The sequence below is a fragment of the Aythya marila genome (assembly GCF_965140915.1).
Source record: "Aythya marila genome assembly, chromosome: 3".
NCBI classification, from domain to species: Eukaryota; Metazoa; Chordata; class Aves; order Anseriformes; family Anatidae; genus Aythya; species Aythya marila.
The window spans coordinates 116,254,676-116,267,223 of record NC_139044.1 but is presented as its reverse complement, the minus strand read 5'-3'; the positions used below and the strand labels follow the sequence as shown (position 1 = coordinate 116,267,223).

At 43.6% G+C, this 12,548-nt stretch overlaps 3 protein-coding genes across 3 annotated transcripts in view; 2 read left to right on the top strand and 1 right to left on the bottom strand.

Annotated features, from left to right (window-relative positions):
• The window catches only part of LOC309876556 (gallinacin-12-like), a 36,323-nt gene extending 28,580 nt beyond the window's left edge, over positions 1–7,743 (bottom strand). Inside the window, exon 1 of the mRNA XM_082757004.1 lies at positions 7,697–7,743. The gene's annotated coding sequence lies outside the window, so the exon portion shown is untranslated. The remainder of the gene's footprint in view (positions 1–7,696) is intronic.
• LOC309876558 (gallinacin-10-like) lies at positions 2,266–4,926 on the top strand. The gene is made up of 3 exons (XM_082757007.1): positions 2,266–2,422; positions 2,655–2,787; positions 4,544–4,926. The coding sequence occupies exons 1-3, from the start codon at positions 2,365–2,367 to the stop codon at positions 4,557–4,559; spliced, it is 207 nt and encodes a 68-aa protein (XP_082613133.1). The 5' UTR covers positions 2,266–2,364; the 3' UTR covers positions 4,560–4,926.
• Positions 7,744–10,729: 2,986 nt separating the features above from the next.
• Positions 10,730–12,537, top strand: LOC309876560 (gallinacin-9; the record flags this gene model as incomplete). Its single annotated transcript, XM_082757009.1, has 2 exons — positions 10,730–10,889; positions 12,404–12,537. The coding sequence occupies exons 1-2, from the start codon at positions 10,832–10,834 to the stop codon at positions 12,535–12,537; spliced, it is 192 nt and encodes a 63-aa protein (XP_082613135.1). The 5' UTR covers positions 10,730–10,831.
• Between the last annotated feature and the right edge of the window lie 11 nt (positions 12,538–12,548).

The window sequence follows — 12,548 nt, the reverse complement described above, 5'->3', positions numbered from 1 at the left end:
CTCTGGGGCAGGCACCTCCTGGAGTTCCCAGCTCCTGTTGGGAAGTTAAAGTTCAACAGAGATCTCTGTGGGGCTCCTTCCTGGCCCTGACTGCCTCAGGGCATAGCTCTGCTCTCACAGCATCGTGTCCCAGCCCCAGGTCCCTGCTGCACAAATGGTTCTGCTCTTCGGGCGTTTTATACAGGTTTGGCCTGGTTTTAAGCAACCAGCTTGCACCTGTCTTTGTTTTTGCTAGGTGCCAAAAGTGGTGGAATTTTCCTCCTGAATGACATTCGCAGGCTGTGCCTGTGCTGGCGAGGCTTAAAATGGTGCTCGCTTTCCTGGAGTGCTGCTTTCCTTCTGCAAGAAATAAGGATTTTCGGCTAGCTCCATGAATACTCTGGCAATTTGCACCCCTGAGATTTTAAGCATTTGACTCTGTAATAGATTTAGCTTGTTCCACAGGTGGGAAATGGTGCAGCCCTGAAAGCAAGAGGAGCGTGTTCAAATGCTGCACATGGCAGCAGAGTTGTCACCACCTTCCCCACTGCCACGTTCTGATTTTGTCTGTGGGGAACTTGACTCATCCCTAACATGAACCCCCATCCCTAACATAAACCTCACAACGCTGTCAGCCCCTCCAAATGCAAGACAGACGGGGGAAAACCCACATTTCAACAGGTCTTCCCCATTAAAAATATATATATAAATAAATAAAAATAAAAGTGGGGGTGGGATTTTGCTGGTTTCTTCGTGTTTATGTTGCAGGCAAGGTGTCTGCCTCTCAGCTGTTATCACAGGGTGTCCTTCACCCACTGACAGCTCGCTGGAAGAGAAAAGACAGGAGTGGCAAAGCTCAGACCCCTGCTCTCCTCTCCAGTAGAAACGTGGAAAGCTGGAGGGTTGCTGGCCAAAAAGGGCTAATATCCAAGGCAGTGGTATGCAAAAAGAACATTCTGGGGTATTTGGCAGTTCCTGGTGATTAGATTTGATGGCTGAAAGAGCAAAATCAGTGTTTATCTTATTGTTCTTCTCTGTGTTTGCAGGTAACTCACCTTGCTGCTACCTTCTTAGCTTGCTAGTTAGCACGTAGGTTAAACGTAGGCATCAGTAATGTATTCAACATGCTGATCCTTCTTAGAACAAATGTGCCATTAACTTCCACTTAAATCTAATAAATGAAGCAATAAGGAAGCAAACCACTGAAGCAGAATGCCAGAAGTAGGAACTGAAGGAACGCCTGGGCGTTGATGGGGATTAATCTATTCATGCATGGCAGTGTATGGACAAAGGGTAGGGGCTGTGGCTGCAAAGCTGCTGCAGTAGTTTGGCATCTACAAACCCAGGATTTCATGAAGAAGCTTCAGTGCTTTGATCCCCTAAATGATGTTTCTCAAAAAATTCACAGCCCCTGGGATCAGGCTCTGAAGTGAAGCCCAAGATCTTTCACGTCTGAGTTTTCTGTCTGCCCATTTCACCAAAACTCAGCATTTTAAAAGTCAGTGTCAGATCTGCACCTCTCATACGGCAAACTCAGCTTTGCCAGGGCTAAAGGTAGACCCTGAAAGGCCCTCCAGGAACTCAGAATCAGTCACTGGCTCCATCTGCTGCTACCTTTTCTCTTTGAATCTGGAAATCACCTTCCCTTCAGTCCAAGGAGAGCCAGCCCATCTGTATCAGCCATGAAGCTCTTATGAATCCAGCCCATTCTCCCAACATTTTGGGGCAATTAGAGGGGAAACAAAAAAGGACATCAAAATCTGGTAAAAATGCAAGGCACTCAAGGTGGGATATGAGTGGGAACTAGAGGAGGTAGAGACCTTTGTGTCAGCTCTCTGCAGACACCTTGGAACTTGTAAAAAAGCAAAACCACATCAAAACTCAAATATTTCCCTGTGCTTTCTTCCAGTTACAGGGTTGGGGAGACAAAATGCTCTGTGACTAGCCAGCAAATGACAGACCCAGAGCCAGTGCTGGGGCTGGGCTCTGGCAGTGCCTGGCTCCCAAGACACTGCACGACTCATCCCCGTGCCCTTGGTGCAAACAGGTTTGCAAAAGCCGAGTGAATTGGTGCAGCCTGCTGGGGCTTGGTTGGTGGTCCCATTACACAAGCGGCCAACACGGGCAGTGGAAATTCACTGCTGCAGGTTGCGACATTTTTGCTGCACATTTCACTGCAGCCTGCGATAAGGGGGATAGCCAAACTGCTTGCCAGGAGGCTGGGCGAAGTTACTGATTGACGAAGGGCTCAGCCATCAACATTTCACAGCCTCTTCACGGGCCCTATAAATACCGGCTGCATTCCCTCGCCTCTTCCTCAGACAAACTTCATCCCTTGTCGGTCTTTGAGGAGCTTCGCACGGGCACGCAATCCACAGCCGAGCCATGAGGATCCTTTACCTGCTCTTTGCTGTTCTCTTCCTCCTCTTCCAGGCTGCTCCAGGTGAGATGCAAGCTAAATCCCACCAAGAATGAAAGGGGATGCAAGCAGAAAAGTGTGCGTAGAAGAAAAAGCAACGATGGGCAAAATGTGATGCTGTTGGGCTGGTGCCCAGCATCCCAAGAACATCTGTGCTCATCAGAGCTCTCCTCCTTAAAATGAATGATTTATTGCGTATTTATCCTTAACGTTTTAAACAAAAACCTGAGATCTTAACATCCTCCTCTTCTCACAGGTTCTGCTGATGCACCTTTTGCGGACACGGCGGCATGCAGGAGCCAGGGGAATTTCTGCCGTGCCGGGGCATGCCCACCCACATTCGCTGCCTCGGGATCATGCCACGGGGGGCTGCTGAAATGCTGTTCCAAGTATGTGCTGCAGGGCTGAGGGGTGTCGGGGGGCATTTTCCTCCTGCCATTTCTCCTCCTGTTTCCTTGAGCAGGATGCGAGTTTCTGTGGGTCTTGCAGGGCAGTTGTTTGAGAGAAATTTGGAGTTAGGGGGGCCACATATATGTGTGTTTAAGGAGATAGTTAATTTTAATGGAAAATATTTATGAGGGTAAAAGTGCAGGAGAGCCAATATTTCCCATAACTCAGTATTTTTTACTTTATTTTTATTCATTCTTTTATTTTGAATTTTAATGGGAAAAAAATACTTTTTAAAGGAGCTTATTAGGAAAATATCTCACAGTACTTCCACTTATCAGAGGGAAAAATGTGTCCTCCATCCCTCTGTTCTTTTCATATACAAAAAGACCTAGAAATTTAATTTGAAATAAGAAAACCATCTCTCCTTCTTCCCATAATTTTGCACCTCTTAGGTGAAGATCAGTGAATTTGTGGGTAGGTGGAGAAAAATTGCATGGATATTTCACTTCTTACTTTGGAGACCAGTTTCTAATAATGTCTGGAGCTTCCCTGATTTAAATCCTTTTAAATATGCATTTGGGGAGTGCAGTTTAGCTTAGGATAAAACATACTCCTTGGGCATTTTAGTTCTTACAGCAGTTTTGTTTAATTCATTGCCATGTGATGATCATTGTCCACTGCAGCAATTATCCCACAGACTGAATTCGGTGGCAAATTAGGAAAGGTTCCCGTGTCTTTTGAGAAAATAAACAGTTAGGGACTCAGATCCTTATTTTCCTGAGATTTCCAGGGTTCCTTATTCTGTTATTTACAGACTTGTCAGGGTTTAAATGTTCCCAGCAACTGAGGAGAGTGCGATGAGATGGCTCCAGGGAAGAGCTTCATAGTATTTGCCCAGCAGATGGAGGTCCTCAGTTGTTAGGTTAGCACAAGCCTGCTCAGATGACAGGCTCAGTGGTTTCAAGGAACCCAAGTCACACCAATATTAGGATGTGTTCGCTGCCGTGACATCAGTGATAAGGAAGGAATTCACTTAGGAATTTGGGAGAATAAATGGTGCAGATGCAACCAACTAGTAGTTGGTTTTACAAAGGAATGATTTGATTCCTCTTGTCTCCATGAAAGCTTGTTCCCTTTAGGAAACATTTTCTACTGATATCAAACAGACTTCTAAGAGCAGATGGGGGATTTCCAACCCTGAATATCTGTAAGAACATCTGTTAGGCCTGCTCCAAGGAGAATTGGGGCTGGGAAAGGAACAAGACCTTCTGAGTTTGGTTTCAGCTGTAATTTTTCTGCAGAAATTCTCTTTCTGGGAAGAACATCCCATCTGTGATATCAATGGATGCTAATGTTCAGGATTAAATATCTTAATATTAATTAATGTCTTTAATATCTATTAAAGATCTATCATGCTGTTAGATTTACAGTTGGGTTGATTCACTACAGTGGCCAACAGGATATTCTGATATACAACATCATTATTTTTTTTCTAGCTGAGGGTTGAACCTACTTAAAAACAAATATTTGAAATACAGGTTTGACTCAGTAGACTAAATTGTGGTGTTTAATGGCATTTGAGATGCCCTGGAGTATTTAAAGCACATTTATAGGTCTGGCTGATATAGCACATGACCGAACCCACCCAATACATTTATTCTGAAAGGTAATTGTAATTAGCAACTTTAGAGTCTTTTAGAGATTATGCTTCGATTCCACTTCAGCAAAACAACAAGAGCCTTTGTACCCTTACAGGATTTTGGCAGAGTAAGAAGAGAGGGCTGGGTCAGCACCCTCGTACCAGCAACGTCTCCACTGCCTTGAGGAGGTGATTTTGATGGATTCCTCCTCCATCTAAACCTGCAAATGAGCATTCCAAGAAGCTTCCAGAGGGCACGTCCTGTTAGCACACTGCTTCTGGAGATCCAGGTGTTTCTTTGCTGAAGTCACTCCCTTTTTTTTGCTTTTAATTAATACACAAGCCACTTTGGCACCTTGGCCACCTATTCCAGCCTACCTCACAGGGATGTTTGGTTGTTCAATCTGTTCAGGTTCCTGCAGCTCTTGGAGCATGTGAAGCAAAAAATATATTATTATTTTATTCACACACAAAAATAAATGTCTTCTTAAACCAATAACTATGATCTCTTATTGTTGCTAGCAGCAACTTTTTTTGTTTTGTTTTGTTTTGTTTTGTTTTTCTTTTAATCAAGGCTTGTAGAGTCTAGCAATGTCTTTAAACAGATCAGCCTATGAACTTTCACATATTCTGAAGTGGATTGGAAAAGGTGAGAGCTAAAACAGAAGTCAGCTTTGATAATGGGACCAAAGTTGTTGGGAGGACAAGACTGAAAGCTGAGTGTGAAGAACTGTACAGGCATCTCTTGATAGTGGGTGGATGACAAAATGACAATCAAGAAGGTCTTACACTGTTGCAAACATGAAATATGACTGCACAAACACAGTGATGGGGTCTGAACTATCTCTACACAGAAATGAGGTTTTGGATGATATATAAATTATTTTCAAAAACATCAGACCTGTATTCATTAGTGGTCATAAAAGAAAATTAAAGGATATTAAAGGAAAATTACTCTAAGAAGAGTAATAGGAATAAAATCACTTATTATAATGATGCCATGTATAAACACATGGTGTATCAATAAATGATGATTTTCATGAAAATCAGGTTTCTCCATCTAATATAGTTTGCATTAGGTCTAGCCAGACCTCACTGCAGCCTTTCAGTACTTACAGGGGACTTGTAAAAAAGATGGAGAATAGTGTTTACACAGACTGATAGTGGTAGGATATGGGGGAATGGCTTCAAAATAAAAGAGGGGAGGTTTAGATCAGACATTGGGAAGAAATCCTGCCTTGGGCTTTAAGGTCCCTGCCAGCCCAAACCATCCTGTGATTGTATCCTGTAGGAAACATGATTAAACAGAGTAAAAAGTGATAAAGCACCCCATCAGTCAGAAAAGCAAATCTCTGACAGATAACATGGCAGGAAAGATTCCTTCTTCTAAAAAAGACTCTTCTGGAAGAAGAAATGTGGCTTGGAGAATGTTACAAGTGGAGAGTTGTCCCATGCCTTTTCCCACACAGGGAGAAGGAGGTATAAAATGTAGGAGAGACTTTAAAGAAATACTCACAAGGAGCTCTGTCCCCCCAACACACACATACACACAAAAAGAGAATCACTGCAAAAGGCTTTGTGCATGCAAAACTGATGGTTTTTTTTTTTTTTTTTTTTTTTTTTTTTTTTTTTAGCACAGTCCCCAGCAGCAATTCCCATACATAATTCAAGGATATGTCAGACTATCCCCAGTAGATATTTTGGATATGGTTTCTCTGTGTTTTGGAAAATGCAGATTTAACCACAAGATCTACAGTGCTAGAGTACAAACCCTAGTTTTTTTTTTCATTGCATCCTCCTACAGTTACAGACTCACAATAAACTTCTTTTCTCCCCCCACGTCTAGTCATGGAAGCAAGAAGTCAATTATTTTGGAGTCAATTTCTTATGTCCTTAAAGGAGGATGGGGCAAGACAAGGCTGATTTCACCCAGGCGCATTAGAAAAAAATAAAATAAATAGGATTTTCCAGGCACTGGAGCCTACTTTTAGGCAATTTACTTGATCTCTGAATCTGGGTCATTAGTTAGCTAAAGAGATTGTTCTTTACCCACAGCTGTAGCCTTTTTTGGGGGGTTGAGGTGGGTTGATGGTGGGTGGGTGGGTGGGTAGGGGAGGATATAATCACTTTAAAAAGAACCCCAATCAGAAACACAAAGGAAATGCAGAAATCAGAAGAGGTCAAATTAACACGGAGGCTGTGTGGCTGTGTATTTCCTTCCTCTTGTCTTAACTTCCCCATCAAACAATCCTGTCTTGTTAGCCTGAAGAGGACAGGACGTCCAACTTTTCCCCATTACTTTGCAAAGATACTGTATGAGACTTCTTATTCAGGAAAATAAACAAATAATTGAAATAAAAACAACCTCTTGATTTCCCCCGCTCTGGATATGTCACATGAGGTTAGACCCCTTCTGAATTAACATCAGCAACAGGACTGTGCTCTGTCAGTGCTAAATGACACCACAGGGCTACATATTCCACCTATTTCTATGGTTTATCAAACAGAAAAAGCTTAAGAACATAGCAGTATCCCATGTTTGAATTCACCTCAAGTACTTTTTCTGGTTGGAATAACCTTACAGAATATCCAAACAATCTTCAGACAACTTTATTATTATTATTTTTCCCCAGAACAGACTCATCTCTATTTTTAGATAAGATTGTATAAAGAAATTACAAAGTCTTCTGAGCTGCTACACAGGACCTCAGAAAACCTTTTGTTTGACCACCTGAATGAAGGACTGGTTTTCAAAATAATGATTGTCATAGGGACTTCCCCAAAATCTGCTGATGAGTGACTTCTCCCACTCACAGCTCTCTTCCATGGTCGGAGATGCTCCCGTGGCTGATCTTGGGCAGGCACTTGGGGCAGTGGCCTGGATACCCCCACTGAGACCTGGTTTCATGCATGAGCAGCCTCTACTGAGTGCTCCATGAAGGGGAACGAACACCCTGTACCTTCTGCCCACGGCCACCTCCTCTGTGCCTGCCTGTGTCCGTGCCTCCTGCTGACATTTCTTCCTTGCCCCTTGCTTTGGGATGGGGAAACTCAGCTTGCTGACTGCTTTTTATTTACTCCTAGGCTGCAAAGGATTTTGTCTAAACTGATTTTGCCCGTCTGCTCTGGTAGATTAGTTGCCCATCAGTTGTGATTAAAAGCAGAGGCTATTTCAGGTCTGGAGACATTTGCACTCCCTTGTCCTACCTCTCAGAAAACAGACTAAAAGTGGAAAATTCCCAAGATAAAAATAAAAACAACAAACCTACCAAGTTCCTGAAGGAATGGTGAGTCGAAAGGATGAGGTTACTTTTTCTGGGTGATGATTTTGCCTTTTTTCACAAGGGCAGGTCCTGTGTATACTCCCCCGCCTGCTCCTTCACTACCAGGTCAAATATTAACCCTAATGCACACCTCGGGAACGACGGCTTCCCATCAGTAGCAGCCCCACTGCCTTCCCTTTGTGCTGGGGGCTGCTTGCCAGCAGCTTCCCCTGGTGCCAAGGAGAAGGAAGAAGCGAGGCACCTCACCCAAAATCCCTTTCCCTGTCCCAAGCCACTTTTTGGGGGGCTGTTATGGCCCTGGTGTACCTACCTCCCAGTGGAGGAGCCAGTGGTGAGGAAGATGGAGCTGTTCCCCCTTTCCTTCCCTCTCCTGATGTGTTGTTTTTTTGGGTCCAAAAAGCATTGAATAGCGTCTAACATGCCGACCCCATCAGGGTTTGCTCAGCAGTCTCACTCCCCCAAAACCAACACCCCTGGAAAAGGTAGGAGAAAATTTATTCAAGGAGAACACAAGTGCATTTTCCTTCTCCATTAAGCCTCGTGTTTTTGCAACGTGATGGCAAGCACCTTCACCCTTGGGGTCTTGTTTTTTGCATGCCGTGTTCTATGAACACGGACTGCCCCTTTCTTTCCCTCTGTCTGATGCTCTGCTATCAGAGATGAAGCTGTGTGTGTGTGTGAAACTTTAAGCAGGTGCACAGAGTATTTTGTTTTGTGGGGCTGCATTCATACCCTAGCTCACAGAGCAGATATCAGAGGGCTGGTCAGTGCTTGCTTAAAAAAAAAACTATTTCAAGACATAGCGTGTGAGTGTTTTAACGTAAAAGACCAACTTGGAGGAAAACAGTGGAGAAATAACAGAGGATTCCTTCCTGATTTCCTTCCTGAATCAAAAAAAAAAAAAAAAAAAAAAAAAAAGGAGGCAATGCAGAGGGGTAGGGGCATAATTTCACCTTATGTACCTCTCATCTCCATGGATGGGACTGTGAAGAACCAGCTGTGAAGGCTGCAGCCTATTTAGGAACCTGTGCCTCTGCCTCAGCCACAGCTCTGGGCAGTGTGTGCAGACATACGTGCCCTTTCCATAGACCACCACTGCCCACCCCAATTCTCAGAGCTCCCTGGAAGAGGTCTGGAACTCTGTTTTCTCATCGTGTTTCCCAAAAACATCACTACAGCAACATATTGGGTCAACCCACCACTGTATGTCCAGGGGATGTGAAGGGAAGGAAATGTAGGCTTGATAGCCCAAGCATCTTCTTGATGCTTTGCCCAGTACATGAGACAGGAAGATTTGAGACTCCCTTTCCTTCCCTTGGACCTCACGGGGTCATGGCAGTGCTGTCAGTCCTACCTGTCCCACCAGCATTACATAATTTCCCAGTCTCTTGGGCAGGAACAACAGCTCGTGAAGCAATGAAGGGAATTTGTCCACTTTGCCACTTGCCTCTTTGTTTTTCTCCTCAATCTCCTCATCTGCCTTCCACTGTAAAGAAGAGCTTTGCTTGTTTCTAAAATCCCACTCCTGACATAGCAAACCAATGCGTTTTTTTCACAAGCTGAAGCACGCACTGCATGCCTGACAGCCAATTTCTGGCAGCTGGTTTGCCAGACACAGAAGTCCATGCCCTCTGTGCTCAGACATCGCTGAATTCCTGCTGCTTATTCCCCATTGTTTCAGCTTGCTGCTCGCACAGAAGCAGTAAAAAATTAAGCACCCTCCTGACTTGATTTCATTAATGATTCTTGGCTTATGTTGTTTGCAAAAAAAAAACCCACACGTGCAGTTCTCATATGCCTCAGGAGTGGCAATTCTGGGAGACAAGCACAAATATTAAGAGTGCTGTACAAAGCTCTGGTGAAACTTCCTCTGGTCCATCCTATAGATGACTGGTCCACCACGTGCATGAGAAAAAAAAGAAAAAAAAAAAAAAAAAAAGAAGAAAAAAAAAAAAGATGAGATTTATTTATTTTCAGATATAGAAAAATGTTACGAAGTGATAAGAGATGTGAAGACATCACACACAATTAGACACAAGCAGACCTGATATGCTGAATCTTAAAACAGGGAGATGTGATTCTGTTTATAACCACATCAGGAAGGTGACTAACTGCAAATGAAAATGTTATTAAAATGAAGTCATTTGGGGCAGAGAATGAGTAGGTCTGAGGTCTCCATAGAGGCACTGGAAGAAAGCTGAAACCATCAGTGGGGTTCAGGAATTCAGTGCTGGTAGCAGCAGTGAGCACACAACCTCACTGTTTTCAAGACACAGTTGGGTGCTGAAAGGGATTTGGGATGCAGTCTCCCATAATAAGGTGGCACAATGCACAGTGGTCTTCCTTCTAGTTCCATCTAGTGACTTCATCTTCCAGGCTTTTTAAAAATTCATGGCAAAGGTCTGAATTATAAGATGTAGATAATAATTGAGCTTTGAACCATGCAAGGAGAAAATCTGGGAGGACAGAGGTATTACCGTGCTGCAGATTTTATGGGCAGCGAGGGGGAATGTCCACAATCCTTTCAATCCCAGTTTCTCCAGTTGCAGCCCTACAATTCCCATTCCAGTGAGGACAGAAGCTCTGACCCACTCCTCCATAAAAAGAGGAGGGTCCATTGCCTCCCAGTTCCGTGCAGCCTTGCTACGCTAGCAGTGCCTTGGGGCTGGGGAGAGGACAGTCTGTCACAACACCATGGCCAAGAGCCACAGGGCATCAGCAAATCTGCATGGTTTACAGTGTTGTGGGTCACGGAAACCCACCTCTCTCCTCCTCCAATCCTGTGTCCTGCCCGGGTGCAGCCCACCAGCTGGCACCAGCCAGGCAAGCACAGGGTGTTTTGGCTCCTCAGGTCAGCTAACATGGTTTGGTCATCGTTCAGGTCAGGCATCTTCGAATGTGTCGGGTTGCAACATCTTCATACATCACCAATCTCTATAGTGATAGGGCAATGAACTCTCTGTTCTACGGACAACCACTCCGCCACCCCCTAATTGTCTGCGCTGCTCAATCCCAGAGCCTTTATAAGTACGGGCAGTAACCATCTTCTGCCTCATTCATCAGCTTCCGTCCATCCTCAGGTATCTTCACGCCTGCAAAGACTATCCCCAGCTGGCAATCATGAGAATCCTTTTCTTCCTTGTCGCTCTTCTCTTCTTCATCTTCCAGGCTGCTCCAGGTAAGAGACAAAAAAGCTCTGCTCTTGGGCTCTGAGTGGACTTGCAGAGTCCACTTCCCCAGTTGTAGCTCTAATCTTTAACTTGCTGGTGTTCTCTTTCTAGCCCTATCTATCCCGTGTCCAGCTGTCTGATGGCATGATAGCAAAAAGATGTTCCTCTTGTGTATTCAGGCAGCTCTGTAGAGCTTAAGACCCAGCAATGTGTCTCACACTGTAATGTGAGAGTTTTCTCTTCTCACATTCACACCTGCTCCTTCTCAGTATGTGTTCTAGATTAGCAGCCCTGTACTTTTGGAAAAAAAAAAAAAAAAAAAAAAAAAAAAAAAAAAGTTGAGACTGTGGGGTTTTGCCTGAACTCTATTGTCCATGTGCATTAAATGGGTTTGGAGCATATGCATCATTTCAGACTGTTATGGGATCTTCAGAGAAATTTAATCTTTCCCCACTGTTTACAGTAGACTCAAATTTGTGCTTACTTTCCTAGACCAGCAAGTGCCAGTCTACTCAGTGAAGGGATGTAGAATTGCTTAGACCAAGAGCAGGCACTTGTAGGAGATCTGTTTAAAGAATATAAAAAGAACAGAAACTGAATTTCTGCCTGAACATCCAATCTGGAACAAGTAATGTTTAACCTGAAAACTCTCTGAACTCACACTTGGGGCTAGCACTTTATCTGGGATAAGCCCAGGCAGTTGACCAGATGAAGATGGAGCTGAAGAGTTTGGCATTACCTGGGCATTTGGTTCTTCAGTTCTGAACATATCGAGCATGGTAAAATCAGCATAACACCTAGCTAAAACCATACACAACACTAGTGACAATAGTCACTGGCTTTAGTTTATATTACATACAGAGCAGTATCAAAAAATCTAGTTGGGAATTCTAGTCCCACTGGTTTGGCTGTGATTAAGATTTACCTTTTATGACTTTTTTTTTGCCAACTGTTTTAGTCTTACCATATCTTACTTGGCAACACAGTGCACAGCTTTCCTGTGAGCATGCAGAAAGCTATTGAAAGCAGCAGATAATGATAATGAATCATAAATATGCTTTGCATTTGCTGAAAAAGTCTGAAAAGGTCAAGTTAAGACATTTTAATTTGAATAACATCACATTTTGGGGGTAATATGAGATTCATTTCAAGGTTGTTTTTTTGTTTGTTTTGTTTTTGTTTTTATTTTCTTTCTGTGTTTCCTATGTTTTTTTCACATACTGTAGTATTCCTGTGTGTAACTGGAAAGACAAGCACATGTCTCCAGGAGAAATGCTAAGGAAGCTAGAAGTTATCTGTCATTGCTAATCAAGTAGACTGTCTCTCCAGACATTACAGCCCACTGTTCTAGCTAGTTTGCATTTTATATGGATGTAAAGACCTCAGTTACTCCAATCACAAACCTGCATGCCAAGCGCTATGTCATGATATCACATACTATGCCTGGTTAATTTGATGCTGCAACTCTCCTTATCCTGAGACTTGACAAATGAACATCAATTTTCCCTTGATTTTTTTTCAGCTTACAGCCAAGAAGCTGAAGACACCGTAGCATGCCGGCAAAACCGTGGCTCCTGCTCTTTTATTGCATGCTCTGGTCCTCTGGTTGACATTGGAACCTGCCGTGGTGGGAAGCTGAAATGCTGCAAATGGTAAGATGAATTCCT

Coding starts and splice junctions, on each gene's coding strand:
- LOC309876558 (XM_082757007.1), top strand. CDS start 2,365: ATGAGGATCCTTTACCTGCTCTTTGCTGTTCTCTTCCTCCTCTTCCAG. Junction 2,423..2,654: donor CCTCTTCCAGGCTGCTCCAG/GTGAGATGCAAG, acceptor CTCTTCTCACAG/GTTCTGCTGATGCACCTTTT.